This window comes from Mobula birostris, chromosome 12 (genome assembly GCF_030028105.1).
Source record: "Mobula birostris isolate sMobBir1 chromosome 12, sMobBir1.hap1, whole genome shotgun sequence".
Lineage (NCBI taxonomy): Eukaryota > Metazoa > Chordata > Chondrichthyes > Myliobatiformes > Myliobatidae > Mobula > Mobula birostris.
In genome coordinates, this window is record NC_092381.1 from 49,211,322 (window position 1) to 49,229,719 (window position 18,398).

The following is an 18,398-nucleotide window of genomic DNA, read 5'->3' on the forward strand; positions in this document are numbered from 1 at the left end:
GGGAGTCCTTGTGCAGGATTCCCTAAAAGTTAATTTGCAGGTTGAATCTGTGGTGAGGAAGGTAGATGTAATGTTAGCGTTCATTTCAAGAGGACTAGAATATAAAAGCTAGGATGTAATGTTGAGACTTTAGAAAGTACTGGTGATGCCTCACTTGAAATATTGTGAGCAGTTGTGGGTCCCTTATCTTAGTAAGGATGTGCTGAAACTTAAGAGGGTTCAAAGAAAATTCACAAAAATGATTCCAGGATTGAATGGCTTGCCATATGAAGAGTGTTTGTTAGCTCTGGGCTGGTATTCACTAGAATTCAGAACAATGAGGAGTGACCTTATTGAAATCTATCGAATAGTGAAAGGCCTTGATAGAGTGGATGTGGAGAGGATGTTTCTTATGGTGGGAGAGTCTAAGACCAGAGGACACAACCTCAGAATAGAGGGGTGTTCTTTTAGAATGGAGATGAGGTGGAATTCCTTAGCCAGTGTGGTGAATCTGTGGAATTCTTTGCTGCAGGCAGCTATGGGGGCCAATTTTTAATGTATATATAAGGCAGAGATCGATAGATTCTTGATTGGTCACGGCATAAAGGGATACAAGTAGAAGGCAGGAGATTGGGGCTGAGAGGAAAATTGGATCAGCCATGATGAAATGGCGAAGCAGACTTGATCCACTAAATGACTCAATTCTGTTCCTATGTCTTATGGTCTTATGGCCTAATATAAATAGATATCAATCACAATCCTTTTAATAATTTCAAGCACAGACGATCAAATCACATGTCTTATACAGAAGAATTTATTGTTGGACAAATTCCTCTGTATAATTAATTCCCCTATATCAGGAATCCATTCACCTGTGACATTTAGTTTGTATTATCTGTTTCAGTTTCTGTGTGAGGTTTTCAAGGTGGTAGCAGATTGATGAATAATCAGTGTATAGGAACAATAAAATAATATTTATTTTAATGGTAAATTTCTATATTTTCGTAAATTTGGAGTATTACTTCCCCTTCTGCAGAAATGTTTGCTACTTTGTTTTGGTTGTTTCAAGCAGAGAGAAGGGATATTTCCCAGCTGAGACTTATCCCCTTGTCTGCCACATTGCTTCAAAGTCTTCAAGATCAACTTCTCCCTAACAAATTTTTGTCTCAAGTTATCACTTGGTTACACTTAGCATTGGTGTTCTTGATTGTGAAAGTTACAGATGGTAGAAATACTTATAATGCAGACGTAGTCTTCCCATTTGGAATGATTTTGTAAGTTCTTGATTCTAGCAAAGAACTTGGATGGAGACCAGGCAGCTCCTCATGTGCCACTTTGGCAAACAATGAATTATACCAACAATGGCTTGAATGGTTTGTCTGGCTCATTCCTCATGGAAAATGGGCACCTTAATTATAAGGGTGAATAAATGGAGGCTGAAATACACCAGGAATAATTGTGAAATGAATGAGCAAGGTGCTGTGTTTATAATGGGAGCTGACAGGTTGAGCAGACGACAAAGAATAGATGCACCATTCATCAGTATTCAAGATGATAATAAATACAGCCTCACCTACAGGCATAAGTTCCACTACCAGCTTGGGGTATGCAATGTTTGAACATCCTACTCTGGCTCCACAGACTGACTCACAAATATCAGGATCCACACAGCCCACCTGATCTGGAAACATTCAACATAAATTATTAACAAAGGAAATACTTCAGAAATTCAAGTGAATACCTTCTAAACATTCTAAAACAGTTAACACTGATAAAGTTGATGTTAAAGTGTTACCATCACAGTTACCTGGGACCTGGCACGTTCACAGAATGACATCGTTATTCATCTTGACACATATTTACTCATTATTGTGCTGTCTGCATAGATATTATCATCATCATCATCATCAGGTGCCATGCCCAGTTTGAGCTTTGACTGCCATGGCCCACACACTCCTGTTTCAGGTCAAGTGGATCAATTCATTGGTACTCATTTCCAGTTCTCTGGCTGCTGTCTCCATCATCATTTGTCTTTGCCTTCCTCTTGCTATCTTCCCTTCAGTCTTTCCCATAGTTACCGTGCATTCTAACTCCTCTTTCCTAATCACATGTCCAATGAAGTCACATTGCCTTTTCATGATCTCATACATTATTTCTCTTTCTGTGCTTGCTCTGTTCATGACATCCTCATTAGATATTCATTTTGTCCATGATATTCTTTGCATCCTCCTCAAAAAACACATCTCTGCTGCTTCAATTGGTTTCCTCATGTTACTAGATATTGTCCAACACTCTGAGCCATATAACATAACTGGATAAACACAACATTTCAGTGCTCTGAGGTAGGTTGTCATGCCTAGTTTAGTGTTGGTCAGTATACTCTTCATTCTTGTAAAGGTGTCTTTTGCCATCCCTATTCTTCTTTTGATGTCCAAGTCGCACCTGCCATCTGATGTCACCCAGCTTCCTAAGTAGCAAAAGTTCTGTACTTGTTTTATGTCTTCCCTGTTTATTCTCAGCCTGCAGATAGGATTCTCCTTCTTTTTGATATCACCATACATTCTGTCTTTTTGCAATTGATAGATAGACCAATTTTTGCACTTTCTTCAACAACTATATCAATTAACTTTTGTAGTTCTTCCTCCGTACTTGCAATTAACACAGTGTTATCTGCATATCTAGAATTATTGATGTTTTCACCGCCAACTTTGATTCCTAAGATGTCTCTTATTTTTTGTAATATTGTTTCACTGTACACATTAAACAAACCAGAGGAGAAAACACACCCTTGTCTAATGCCTGTCTTGATTTTCATAAACTTCTCCGTCTATTCTTAAAGCGGCAGTTTGTTCCCAATACAGATTTCTGATTAGGCAGAGGTCTTTCGAATCTAGATCTAGAGTTTCCTGTAATATTTCAAATAAATTATTGTGCTTCACTTTATCAAATGCTTTTGTGTAGTCAATAAAACAAACAAACAAATCTTTTTGCACCTGAATAGCTAGTTCTGATAGTATCCCTAACATCAATATTGCGTTTCTTGTACCTTTGTCTTGCACAAAACCACATTGTTCTTTACCTATCTCAGCTTGTATCTTACTTTTAGCTCATCATCAAAACTCTTAGAAGTATCATTAAACTTCTGGTCCTTCACATTCTATTGCTCCAGGTTTCTTAGGAAGAGTGATAAATACTGATTTTCTCATCTCTTCTGGTATTATTCCAGTCTCATGAACGTCATTGATTAAATCAGTAAGTTTTTCAATTCCATAATCTTCAAGGGCGATAATTTGTTCTATTACTAATTCATCAGGACCTGCTGCCTTTCATTTCTTCATCTTATTTATTGCATTACGAACTTCAGATGCTAAAATACTTGGACCTTCTTAATTTCTGGACTGCTAAACTGCAACCGGTGATGAGGCTCTGATTGGGGACTTTCAGAGCTCTGGGGAAAGTGGAATTACCCCTTAGTCATTCATTGCTCCCAGGGCCACTCTGACCTGGAACGATAGCACCTGCAAGGGTTCCTGCTCAGGATACGAGCGAGGGCCAACTGCGAATCCGGCAGGTTCAGTAACTGAACTTATGATGGAGAAGGCAGATGAGCTAGAACCTCAAATAGATCTTTAAAAGATACTTAAATATTTAATTATCTTTCTATGAAAAACATGTTTTACAACAATAATAATTGCCTGACAGTTTTATACCAAAATCTCCAAAACACAAATTTTATATACACCTGGATACAGTGCTCTGCTGATCATGCCAGGCCAGACAATGAAGAACATGGGCAACATCTTCAGGTAACCTCCCAAAACTGATCCCCCCTTGGCATGGGAAAGAGTTTTTGCTGAAAGGGATCTCTGTACGATTACCTAAGGAAAGGAAACAAATGTAAGTAAATTATATGTGAATTATAGGACAACATATCAAGTCATTAGGGTCTGTTAGCAGCAAGCAGCCAGTATTTCTACAGTAGGGGTGATTTCCAATGCCAGCCATCGAATTGGATTGGATGACCAAACATCTGCTCGAGTAGCCAAGCAAAGAGGTTATGGCATTGGTCAGTGTAAGTGACATCACTTCAGGACTTATATAATATATAGGATTCTGCTCTCATTGAAACCTATTGAATTTTGAAAAGCTTAGATAGAGTGGATGTGGAAAGGATGTTTCCAATAGTAGGGGAGTCTAGAACCAAAGGGCACAGCCTCAGAATACAATAATATCCCTTTCGAACAGAGATGCAGAGGAATTTCTGTAGCTAAAGGGTGGTGAATCTGTGGAATTCATTACCACAGATGACTGTGGAGGGCAAGTCATTGGGCATATTTAAGACAGAGTTTGATAGGTTCTTGATTAGCAAAAGTTACATGGAAAAGAATCAGTGGGATAATAAATCAGCCATAACGGCATAGGGGTGCAGAATTGATGGGCCAAGTGGCCTAATTCTGCTCCTATGTCTTATGGTCTTATGAATCCAATGCCACACTAGATCTACAAATGTTTCATTGAATGGGGACAGTAGGACTGGAAGGAAGGAAGGAAAATAGCATGTAATGTCTTTTTATTCAATAATTGTTTCTATATTTTCTGTTATTTACAAACACTTTCAAATGATTTATTTAATTCCATGTCAGAAATTTTGAAGGAGTCCAAAAGCTCTCTGGTGGAAGCACTTTACCAGCTTCCAGACTTTCAAAGGAGTTTCGCCTACAAGTCTTGTACTTGCTCAGTTTTATCACTCTGCCATGTTTTCTGAGGCCTTGCCACCATTCAAGACCTCATCACTTGGCTCTTGGCCAATCAAGACCCCAAGAAATTATTCTCCATAATCCAAAGGAGGTGAGGTTGTAGAATGGGGAATGGAAATAATGAGCCAGGCCAATAAATTCAATATAACTACTTTTCCCATGGTTTGCTCTAACTGCCTTTCGGACAATGAGACATTGACTCTCACATTATATCATCATACATCCTCTGAATGAATTAAGTTCAAAGTTCATAGTAGAAGTTATTGTTAGAGTGCATACATGTCGCCACACACAACCCTGAAGTTCTTTTTCTACAGGCATACAGTATTTAGCAAATTTATAGAACAGTAACTGTAAAAAGGTCTGTAAACTGTAAACATCAGGAACTAAAAACTGTAAACAAATTGTGCAAATGCAGATAAAAAATAAATAGCAATAAATAGCGAACATGAGAAAAATGAGATAAAAGAGTCCTTAAATGAGTGTAGTTATCCCCTTTTGTTGAAGAGCCTGATGCTTGAGGGGTAGTAACTGTTCTTGAACCTGGTGGTGCGAGTCCTGAGGCTCCTGTACCTGAATGCAGCAGCAAGAAAAGAGCATAGCCGGGTGGGAGGTGGGGGTGGGGGCGTGGTGAGGATCTTTGATTAGCTTGAATGAATTCTATTGTAATTTAGTGAACGTTAAATGGCTTAGTGTTTTCACTCTGGGCTAACAAGCAGAAAATACCAGTTCCAACAATAAACATTTCAGGTCATCATCATTTCCATTGTCACTTCCATTGGCAATAATGTTGGGTATATTCTTAATATTTCTAATCAATTTCCCCCGGGATCAATAAAGTATGACTATGACAATGACTATGACAATGCTTGTTATGATAATAAAGAAATATGGTACAAATTAATTCACCATGTATCTGCTATTATCATCTGCATTAGTTTCAAGCCTAATAACAAGGGACATACAAGGAAGTCCAGATTGCCATCAATAATAACATTGATTTAACACAATAGAGAATCTGATTTGTTTAATATCTACCCTTTTCCAAGAAAAAACATTTCAATCTTAAATTACTCATTAGGGTTCTAGCAATATGGGAACTCATTTGGCTGTATGTTATGAATGGACAGCATATTTGCTCATTAAACAGGAAAATCAAAATGTGAAAAAGGAAAAAAAACACTGCATAGTTAACTTCCATAACAATTATGAGATATCCAAGCATGTGGAGGTCAAATAATTTTAATTGCTATTAAATTTTCCATGATGACTGTTGAGATTTACCTGATCAGTACACCAACACCATGTGGCAAGTACTGTGAGTCCAAATATGAGTCCAGGCCAAGGAATGTCACCATTGACTGGATCTCGAAACATGTGGAAAGCATCAGCACGTGGAATGTGACATGAAGTATTTGCCACAGTAATGTTAGGAATTGCATGAAAGTACTTTTCTTCCAATCCTGAATACCAACCAACTTTATTTAAACCTGAAATCAAAAAGGCACATTTTATTTCCATGTATCAAGCAAACTTTTATTAATAAATTCATAAATTTCATCTGAAAGTTACAACAAAGCACAACTTCTTAATATCTAGAATATATTTTACATTATGAATATGAATAAATTCTAAGCTGGTTCTAATCTGTCTTAAAGACCATGATCTTGCTATTATACTTCAACAATTTCAAAATATGAATTTACAGAATTTATGCAGAAGGCCAAGGTATGGATTAACTAACAGCTCAGAATAAATTACATCCAAAAATTAATATTAGCAAGTCAGTTCACTTGCCACTTTATCAATTGCAACTGGTTCCACTCAACCTCCAATTAACCGTGTGGCTTTATGATGCTGTGAGAATTACAAGATACCAGGCTAAGGAAAAGGGCAGGAATTGGGTTCTAAGTATTCGTGGATACCCCAAACAGTCTGCTGAAGGAACTCTACAGCCAAATGTTTGTTGCTCCAGATCCCAGCGTCTGCGGTCTCTTGTGTCTCCGTTCCTGGGTACCAGGAAGGATGGGAGTAGAAAGAGACGAGAGAGTGTGGCAGTATTGATGAAGGAGAACATTGTAGTGTTGGTGAGAGGGGAGGATGTTCTAGAACAGAAGCTGCTGTTAATAGGTAAGAACCACAGGAGTTCGGTTCTGCAAGAGGAAAGATGTTGAGGTTTACATTTGCAGGGATGTGATAGAGTTACGTAAAAGTCATTGAGTAATGTTAATGGGAGCTCAAGAAGCCAAATGCAGACTTGAAATTACTATAACATGAGGGGGGGTTATGCTGCAACTGTGCAGGGTACTGGTGAGGCCACACCTGGAGTACTGTTTGCAGTTTTGGTCTTGAGGAAGTTTATACTGTCTTTGGAGGTGGTGTAGAGGCGGTTCACCAGGTTGATTCCGGGGATGAGGATGTTAGACTATGAGGACAGATTGAATCGCCTGGGACTGTACTTGCTGGAATTCAGAAGAATGAGAGGAGATCTTACAGAAACATATACAATTATGGAAGGGATAGATAAGATAGAATCAGGAAAGTTGTTACCACTGATATGAGAAACTACAACTAAGGGACATAACCTCAAGATTCTGGGGATTAGATTTAGGATGGAGTTGAGGAGGAACTCCTTTTCCCAGAGAATGGTGAACCTGTGGAATTCTCTGCCCAATTAAGCAGTGGAGGCTACCCCAGTAAATATATTTCAAACAAGGCCGGATAGATTTTTGCTTAGTAGGGGAATTAAGGGAATTAAAGAGGGCGTTTAGAGATGGAAATAGGGAGGAGCTGAGGGCAATACAGAGGGACCTGAAAGCCAGGATCAGGGAGGCTAAAGACAGGTACAGGAGGAAGCTTGAGTGGAAACTCCAGCAGAACAACATGAGAGAGGTCTGGAGGGGGATGAGGACCATCACTGGGTTCCGGCAAACTAGCAACAGAGGAGCTGAAGGCAGTGTGGACAGGGCCAATGAACTTAACCTGTTCTTTAACAGATTTGACATTGTGGCCCCTGCCCATCTCTCATTTAAACCTGATACCTTTCTGATTGGATGAATCAAAGCTTCTGGGTTCAGAGCAGGAAAATGGTGTTGAGGTGCAGGATTAAAAGGCAGTCAAGGCTTAAACATTGAGCAGCTTCCACCTCTTATATCTTGTACTTTTTATTGCTTAAAATTTATCAGTAACCTGTTCCAGTGTTGCATTGGGCCATATCATTGACAAGGTTGCTGGTTAGATTATTAATCCGTGCCATACTTATTAACCATTGACTCCACTGACAGTCTGTTTGTGTAGATTTTGCTGTGATCTCAGATTCCTGCCTCCTGATCAAACCCACTGATACTTATGCCTGTAGGTGAAAAAAAATCAGGTGGAGACTTACCAGTGAGTTCACTCGATTCCTGTGCTCATAGTATTTAGCAAACCCTCATTTTTCTTGCTTATTTTAACTGTTCCTCAGATAACAAGCTGAATTAACCCAAAGGGAAGGCAGTGGTAAATCAACTTGAAGTAACCTCTGTTCCTTCCCATGAAGAAAGAGCTACTACTTTGATATTATTTCATAATCTAGCAAATAGAATACTTTAGGTCTCCACCTTAGCTTTAGTTAAAAAGTAAACCATTATTTATTTTCTTTATGGTCACCCTTTCAGCTAAGTGCAGCATTATCAGACTTTTCACCTTTTGATGGGAAAAGAGATGCTGCCATCAGCCTCCCTCCATAACAAATGAGCCTCAAGCCATGGAAAGAAATTGTGTTAACCATGGAAAAATGTCGCAGTTGGAACCAGTAAGATCTGCATCTCCTCTGTTCTCTACCCTAATCCACTCTGGCTTGTTTGGTAATCTCCAACTCTGCTCAGTTAGCAGAACAGCATTACTGACCCTTTAAATGCCTAAGTGACGTAGGCAAAGTATATTCTCATGGAACATATTTCAGGGGAACTGCTAACCTAATGAAAGAAGAACCCTTAAACATTAATGATAATTACAATGACAATGAATGAACTACAGATACCTTTAGGCTGGTTAAGCAATAGATATTAACTGGTAAATTAATAATTAATTACATTGATATTAGCATGCCCTCTCTACTTAAACATTTACATGTAACAATCCAGTGATGTACACAGAAAATCTGAGGACATTTCCACCCCTCTTATCTATAGATATTATCTTCATATTGCTGCTTTTGTCTCCCTCTGTATTTTAACAACTTCTTGCCTATTTTCCATCTCTTTCTTCAAGTGACACAGAGATGAATATCGATGAAAAAGTTAACATAGGGTGCTGGTGGAATATAGTGGGGTAGGATCTGTCAGAAAATAATGGATTCATTTTAGGCTACAGGTCCTGAGTGACAAAGGGATCTCGGTGTCAGCGTGCAGTTACTGACAGTAACTTACGGGGGAAACTTGGTTAGAGGGAAGAGGTAAAGCAGAGAAAAAGAGAATACTGCTTAAAGCACTGAAGGGACTATTTAGGTCAGGATGTAGTAATATGGAGCATTGTAGATAAGCGTGAACCTATGGGACTAGCAATAGTTTTGTGACTGTATCCTAGGCGATTTTTAGAAAAGTATAGATTATAACTGCACTTCAACTCTATAATACACGAATTAAAGGTAGACATACAGATTCATACAGGTTCACTGTTGAGGTCACATTAGAACTTTGTGATCACTTTTTACTGTTGGAAAACACATGGTTATTGTGCTGCAATGCCTCAGAGTGAGGTAACTCTGCCAGTAAATGGTGTTTCAAGCAGAATGTCATTAGAATTGTCATCATTTCAGGAGCTATAAGTGATTCTGAAGGCAGATGAGTGGAGGGCAGTGATTGTTGATCTAAGAAGCTAGGAGTGTGAGTGGGATAGAAAATAGAAATTAGTGAAAACAGACTTCCCCAGGCATTCTGACAGAGGGGCTGGCCCACAAACACTACTATTAGGGAGACATGGGGGTTTGTTGCAAATTGCACAAAAATGGCTGTGGGCTGATGCATTTGAGACAACATCATGTATTTGGAAGTATTGTAATAAAAAATAAGAAAAGAAGAGTTTGATGATAAATTACATCATATGACATACACACGAATACCAGATTAGATTTGCAATATACTGATACAATGCAATATAAATACCTTTTATGATTTATCTATCTGAGTATGTATTTTGAAGCTCTCAGTCTGTTTATATTAAAAGCTTATTAATGTTCAGCCTAAAGCCTTTAATTCCGGCTGAAAGATAAATGGTGGATGTGCAGGCTTCAACGTCACTAAACTGAATTTGCTACTCAATATGGATGCCTTCATTTCCATAATACTTCATAAAAGTTTGTGTTTGTTCATACAAGGAACTCACCAATGAACATAAGGATGAGAGCTCCTGCCACCATAATCACAGTCTGAAGGGCATCTGTATATATCACAGCGGTCAAACCACCTACCAGCGAGAAGGCAAAGTACCCATTTACTGAGTTTTCAAACACACCATTCCAGATTGTATGCAATAAATCTGCCGTAAATGTAGTCATGTTACTCCCTGAAGAATTCAAATTAAGATAAATCTTTCTGAGCTCAGGCTGTGGATCTGTGTGCAATATAGATTAGTTTTCAACTTCTTTTAATTTCATTTATGACTAGCTACTCTAAGACTCCGACACAGATTTCCAATGCAGCACCAACTATAGCTACCTTGTTACATCCTTCTTACATTTATCCTATTTTCTCTGCATTTCCATTCCCCTTTTCACTACAGCTTATCTGTACACTCAATGCAGTTTACAGTGACCAGAATTTAGGAGAATCAGTGGGCATCTCATTGAAACCTATGGAATTTTGAAAGACCTAGATTGAGTGGACAGACTCACAGTAGAAGTACATCCCTTTAGAACACAGATAAGGAACAATTTCTTTAGCCAAAGGGTAGTGAATCTGTGGAGTTCATTGTCACAGATGGCTGTGGAGGCCAAGTCTTCCTTTAGCTCCAGATATCTGTTCATGCATTTGTATTTCTGTACATTTATGGAATTGTTTGCTGGAGAAATGTCTCACAGCAACTCATTCATTTATGACCTACTGATGCTTCCCCCCCACCCCGGTGCTTCCTCATAATAATGTTTTTATCTTGAAATTACCATGTAAAGAAAAGTAAAAATCAAACTCATATCTATCTCTTGTGCTCCATGTATTAGTGCACCAACCCACTGTAGCATACTGATAAAAAATGCATCAATGCTGAGCAAAGTTGTCAACCTATAAAATTTTAATTGCATTTAAAATCTTATTATAACGCCTAATTTAGATTATGAATTGGCATATGTAAACCAATTTATATTTAAAATATTCATAAAGAAATCACTGAGCATCATTTAACTCACAGTAATTTTAAGGATTTCAAGAACTTAATTGCATACTGCTAACAAGAGGAAAAGCATTTGATTTGAAACATAAGCTCTTTTACCCAACAAATATTGCCTGACCTGCCAAACTTTTCCAGCATATTCGGTTTTTATTCCAGATTTCTAGTACCTATAATGTTTGAAGAATTTTAAACCAAATTTTAAATGTAGAAACTGCTCTGTAAATTTAAAGAGTAAAGAATATCAAATAGAAAACCAAAAGTTGACTTAATTGAATCAGAAGAAATAAACACAAGGAATGTCTTGAATGTCAATGGAATAAAAAATAAAAATAAAACTGGTGAGACACAACTGGTGCTGTTGGTTTGTAGTAATGTTTTTTTTTTTGGGTTATTACCAAAGATCGATGCCATTCCATTACGCATAAGAGAGATAAATGAAATATTATTTTCATCTCACCTAAGTTTGACATCTAAATATTATACCAATTGTGACTTTCCCTTGAACTTTTATATTCATGGGGTGTGGGTGGCTCTGTTAGTAAGTAATTAAATCAAATCCTTAGAAAGAGGTGACATAGGATCAGAAGATGTCGAACCCTCGTGGATAGAGTTAAGAAACTGCAAGGGTAAATGGACCCTGATAGGGATGGGAGTTATATACAGTCCTCTGAACAGAAGACAGGCTGTGGGATACAAATTACAACAGAAGATAGAAAAGGCATAAAAAGGGCAATGTTATGATAGTCATGGTGGATTTCAATATACAGGTAGATTGGGAAAATTAGGTTGGTGCTGGATCCTAAGAGATGGAATTTGTAGAATGGCTACAAGATGGCTTTTTGGAGCAGCTTGTGGTTGAGCCCCCTAGGACAAAAGCAAATCTGTGTTGGATATTGTGTAATGAACCAGATTTGATTAGGGAGCTTAAGATAAAGGAAAGAGTAATCATAATATGATATTACCCTACAGTCTGAGATGAAGAAGCTAAAGTCAGATGTATCAGTATTTCAATGGAGTAAAGAGGGTTACAGAGGCATGAGAGAGGAGCTGGCCAAATTTTATTGGAAAGGCACACTAGCTGGGATGATGGCAGAACAACAATGGGTGGAGTTTCTAGGTGCAATCAGAAGGTACAGGATAAGACCATAAGATATAGGAGCAGAATTAGGCCATTGAGTCCACTCCACTATTTCATCACAGCTAATCTATTTTCTCTCTATAAGGCTATAAGATATTTACATATTAAAGGAGAAGTATTCTAAAAGGAGGATAAGGCAACCACGGCTAACAAGGGAAGTCAAGGCCAGTGTAAAAGCAAAATAGAAGGGCATATAATGTAGCAAAAACTAGTGGGAATTTGGAGGATTGGGTATCTTTTAAAAACCAACAGAAGGGAACGAAAAAAGCCATAAGGAGAGAAAAGATGAATATGAAGGTGAGCTAGCCAATGATATAAAGGGGAATACCAAAAGCCTTCTCTGATATATAAAGAGTAAAAGAGAAGTGACAGTGGATATCGGACCACTGGAAAATGGTGCCGCAGAAGTAGTAATGGCGGACAAATAAATGGCAAACAAACTTAATAGGTATTTTGCATCTGTGGAGGACACCAGCAGTAAGACAAAAATTTGAGAGTGCAAGGGGCAGAAATGTAGTTACTATTACTAAGGAGAAGGTGCTTGGGAAGCTGAAAGATCTGAAGATAGTTAAGTCACCTGGACCATACGGACTACACACCAGAGTATGCAATATCTACATTTTTCTTTTCACTTGACTGACTTAAACTGATCAAAATGTAAACATCCCATTTAAGTAATACACACAATGTGCTGGAAGAGCTCAGCAGGTCAGGCAGCATCAATGGATGGGAATAAACAGTTGCCGTTTTGGGCTGAAACCCACATTGTCTGTTTATTCCCATCCATAGATACTGCCTGAGCTGCTGAGCTACTCCAGCACATTGTGTGTATTGCTCTGGGTTTCCAGCATCTATCTGCAGTACCTCTTGTGTTTATAAATACACTTCTGTTCAGTTAAAGTGTTATATAAGATTAACTATTGCACTATTCCCTTTGGGTTTAGGTATCCAATCAAAACTCCAGTAATATGCATACTTAAATAGAAGTCTTTAAAATACCTATTATTCTTGACATCATTCCATTGGGTATTTTCTTTTTTCACTGACAATAGAAAACTAAGGACTTTGCGTCTGACTTTTGTTTGCTAGCAGTGTCAATAGATTATTAGTGAAATTCCAATGAAAGTGCCACATCAGCTACTTATCTCCAGAGCTGCTTAGCATCTGCTCTTAATTGAAAGTTAACAAGGTACATATTATTGCTTTCTTTTCTTGTTATATTTTATGAATTAGTTAAATCCAGGTTAATACTACCAAGTTATCCATAATGCAGACTCTGATATGAGAAGTTTGTTTGAATATTGTAACATCTTTGTGCAAGGTTCAAATGAAGTTTAGAAGAGTACAAGGTGATTGGGTTGTAACAGCTGACATCTCTGAGTGATTTTAACTGGGCGGATGTGGAAATGATGCCTGTTCTTGGGGGAGAATCTAGAACTAGTGGTCAGGGTTAAAACATAAGGGATATCAATAGAGACAGAGATGAAGCAATATTTTTACTTTCAGAGTGTTATAAATTTTGGATTTCTCTTCCTGAAAGATGGTGGAAGTAGAATCCTTGATGATTTCAAGGCAGAATTGAATGGATTCCAGATGAGATCAGGACTGAAAAGTTATTGGGAACAAGCAGAAACATAGGGGTGAGGATAGAGATATATCAGACATGATCTGTTTGAATGATAGAACAGGCTAGAGGGGCTGAGTGGTCTGTCCTTGCTCTTATATACACATTTATATGTTCAAACATCAGATTTACTTAAGGCATCAAAATTGCTTAACAGAATTTAACCAAATGTTAACATGATGAATGTACTGATACTTTTCAGCTGTATCTGAAGATTAAAAATTAGCTTGATTTGTCACATGTACATTGAAACGTGAAACCTACAGTGAAATGTGTCGCTTGTGTCCACGACCAACAGAATCTGGGGATGTTCGGGCATCAACATAAATGTCCACAACTTACTTTCTCTAACCTGTTCATCCTTGGAATGTGGTAGGAAACCAGAGGATGTGGAGGAATTCCACATGGTCACAGGGAGAATGCACAAACTCCTTACAAGCAGCAGCAGGAATTGAACCTCGACTGCTGAAACTGTAAAGCGTTATCCTAACCAAATGAAAAATTTGGTTTGAAAATGTGCTTTTTCTGTGGAGAAAATCTTTTTGTACTAATTCTGCATAATGGCTGACTTAATTTCCAGCAAATGACAGGAAATTAAATGAGCTTCCTGTCAAGTGATGGAAAACAAACTCCACAAGCATAAAGCAACAGTTTAAAGGCCTTGGGAATGGAAGTAGAACAGAGACACATTGCAGCTGTTCTTGCTCTTTTATTGCCAATGATTTTCAAGAATACATCACAAATGAAATTATGCTGCATGATTGACTTCTTCATAGAAATATTCCATAAAGGATCACTTGAAAAGGCTCTTACAAGTAGCCATTTCAATGTAAAGAAAGAGTTGTTTATGATTCTTAAGGCAGCAATTTATTATCTGGAAAAGTGATTTGATTTCAGAATTATTGGCTGAAAATATTTCCTTTGTACTTTTGACAGATTTCTTTCTGGCTTTAATGGTTCCTCTTTTGATTACAGTTTTATGTTGCTAAATGAAGAAATCAACTTGTGTAATTACCAGCAATTGTGTAAATGGCAGTCACTGCCAGAAGAGTTACTGTAGAAATGTAGAGGTTCCAACCCAGTGAGACTTGGATAAAAAGTGCTCCAGAGAAAATGTCAGTCTGAAAGAAGGATTACAATTAAGACATAAACAATAATATGATCTACATTACTAATATACTTATTGAAGACAGAAAGAACATGAAAATTGAGGAAACCATTAAAAAAGACATTGGTGAAAATACCACATCAGATTTAAGTTATTGAATAAAGAATGATTACGACAACAAAAAACTAATCAAATGTATTTGATATCATAAAAATAATACTTCACATTTTGAAATTATGAATACTTATTATTACATACAATGTGCAACTTATATGAGATGATTTATTTTATCTAAACAAGTTCAACCTCAAAAAGCTTTTGATGTAAACTTAATAAATAATAAATTGGCATTCCATTACATAAACCTCATGGATGAATAAATTATTCTTAATTTCAATTGCTAAGATATGGATCTAATAACAGCCTGTCTTGTGAAAATCAGGAAAATGATAATAGCTCCATACCATTTTGAGGACACAACCTGGATTATTTCAATGCATGGCAAGTTTATTCCCAAGATTATCCATCCCTTCAAAAATCATTATGAGAATTATTTGTGGAATTATTCATGTCTTATTATTGTTGACCACAACACATGTATTCAAAGCTTTGTCCAGTATAACTTGCCCAATTGGTAGGGTATTACCAATTGAACTCTTCTCTTCTGAGGTGAATGTATGAGGGAGAACTTGCAGTATTTAACCTAAACTTGTTTAATTCACCATTTATCATTTCATAAGGAATTGTTAAATGTGGAAGTTTGCAACTAGCTAACCTGCCTGTATTGTCACTATGGATATACATTCCAGAAAACAAAATAAGAGGATGATTTCTAGATAACATGTCAAACAATGGTCTGTAGCAAATTATATTTTCTGCTGATCATCTCTTCACTATAATGCCCATGGACACAATTCGATTTGCTGTTTCCTCCCATCAATATGAACCATGCTCTTAATCAGCTGACATACAGCAGTATTTTACCCTGCTTTAGCATTTCAAAACAAAAAACAATCACATAATGGAACGTACTAAAGGGCACACCGACCCCTGTAACTGGTGAAATTACAAACATTTCTGGCAGACGTGTGCTGAGTTTTCAATAACCAAAACACTATATTTTTCATGGTAATGGACACTCCTACAACCCTCAACAATGTTCACTAAATTTCTATTACAAGAGATAAGGGTTCTCCAGGCACTTATAACAATGTCTCACTTACCGATATCTTAGTAAATATATACAGGATTAAAGATAATACAGACATGTAGATTTGGATTCTTTGTCCTCCAAACCTTTTCTGTAAATACTCAGGCATAGTAACCACACCAGCAGCAATGTACACTGGAACAAAAATCCAACCAAGCGCCACAAGAAGCCAAGTAGCCTAAAGTAAGATGATATATAATTAGAGAGATCAAGTCAGGTTATCTTCACATTTAGAAAAAACATTAATTTGATAAATATTTATTAATTCCTAGCAGTAATTATTAAAAAGACATTGTATAAAACTAGAAACTTGCACCATAAGAGCCCACTTAATTTGTAATGCCTTCTAAGAATAGTGTTGCTTAATTCTCTATTTCTGCTTTATGATTATAAACTTACCAGCTTCTCATCTTTAATTATTTTTTCAGCTCCTTTTAAAATTACATTGATCCAAATTTCAACACTATTTTGGTAACTCATTCATGTTCCTGACAACCTCAAGTCATAGTCATCGAATTAGACAGCATGAAAAATCCGGCCCTTTTACCTGCCTTTTCCATGCTGTCCTTGTCCCATCTACACTAATCTAGTAATCTGCATCGTTTCTGCTTCACCCTGCCTTGTCCACACACTCTTTGCATTCAATTCTAATCACCCTTTTCTCCCTGTTTCACCCTATGGCTCATTACTTTTATACATTCCTTGGTTAATTGCTTTTCTGCTCTGTCCTCTCATGGTCTGAGTCAAAGTTCCCCTCCCCCTCTATTCATCCCTGCTTCTGGCTCACACTCCACAGTCCAGTAGGACATTACCATTCCAGGTCTACCTAAGCTCCATCTAGCCTTTACCCTATCAGATCCACTTGAACTTTTCAATGCCATCTCCTTTTCCAGCTTGCTTGAGTTCCACCCTGCTGTCACCATTTCAGGTCTAATTGAGCTCGTTTGAGATGAAAAAAAAACATCTCTTTTTTACACAGTTCTCAGTTACAGTGGATTCTGGTTAATTGGCCCATCAGTTAACTTATTTGAGACAACTCTTAGTGAGCAAAAACTAATTGAGAAAATAGCTGGGATTTTCTTCTTTTTTTGAGACACTATGCCCCTTAATTGGGGCAGGAGACTGTTGCTGAACAGTTTCTAACTTCTGGGGCAGCCATTTCTGTGGCTGTTAGACACAAGCTCACCGCAGTTTCAAGAATTCAGGATTGGAGATGCCAGAAGTGGCCAGGAGTGAGTAATTGCAGAACTCCCCTCCACAGGTTTTCTGTCATTGTTAGATAGCCAGCCAACCACTAAACCAATTATTAGGAACAAATCACAGTTTTATAGCACTGCAGTAGTATTGGTGGTGTTCTAATTTTTTCTGTATTTCACTTAAACACATAATTCGTTACTCAGTTAAATGGCTGTTTGTCTTTTTTTAACACCTTTTTAACCATTCCAATAAAAATTCAGCTATTTGAGGTAGCTACTTCACTGGGCCAAAATGTACTGGTCCCGATGTGTCCCAATTAACTGGAATCCACTCTGACTTCATGTGCTCATTCATATCCATCTGATGGGAGTACACAAAAATCTGACTTCTGGCTATTAGTCCAATTGCTCCAAAGAGGTCTTCTCTTTATTCATTCCAATAAAACGTGGTCCTAAAAATCTTTATGAGTTCACCTCTTAATGCTCTCTTTTAAAAAGGAGACATATATAACTATTTCAACATCTCCCCTACACATTGCTCATCTCTGCTAACGTCCTGTGAATTTCTTTTGCGTCGTCTCTAAGGATTACTCAACTGACAGGCACCAGGCCTAAGAACAGTGTGTATCTCTCCTTACTCAGCAATTATCCTGGCTGTGGCTTCTGTAATTGGATTCTGAGCTGGGATAATGGTGTGTAAAATGATTACAGCAGAGACTGAAAATGATTAAGAGAGACAGGGAATGGAATCCTTGCATAATTTTGTTTGACACCATCCCCTAGAATCAAGGATGACTTGCAGTTCATTGAGTCTCAAGGTCACAAATGAGGCTATTGGACTTGGTCACATGCTCAGCAAAGTTGCTAGATAGTTTGGGAAATGTTGAGTTCCTTTCATTGTTTACATAGGACTTTTGTGTACTCCCATCAGATGGATATGAGTAAGCACATGAAGTCAGAGCAGATCTTAAATTTCTTCCTGGAAGGTTTTGAAAACATTCTTTGATTATTTCTTTTGTC

The 18,398-nt window shown here is 37.5% G+C and overlaps 1 protein-coding gene across 3 annotated transcripts in view; it reads right to left on the minus strand.

Moving 5' to 3' along the window:
• Positions 1-18,398, minus strand: part of slc5a9 (solute carrier family 5 member 9) — a 52,088-nt gene that overhangs the window by 18,478 nt on the left and 15,212 nt on the right. For 2 of the 3 annotated variants that reach the window (XM_072273772.1, XM_072273771.1), the window contains 6 exons: positions 16,196-16,360; positions 14,880-14,985; positions 10,101-10,181; positions 6,021-6,226; positions 3,722-3,857; positions 1,553-1,660 (listed from right to left, as the gene is read on the minus strand). In XM_072273772.1, coding sequence (XP_072129873.1) covers positions 1,553-1,660; positions 3,722-3,857; positions 6,021-6,226; positions 10,101-10,181; positions 14,880-14,985; positions 16,196-16,360 — 802 coding nt within the window. The remainder of the gene's footprint in view (positions 1-1,552; positions 1,661-3,721; positions 3,858-6,020; positions 6,227-10,100; positions 10,182-14,879; positions 14,986-16,195; positions 16,361-18,398) is intronic. The other variant, XM_072273773.1, reaches the window with a different exon arrangement.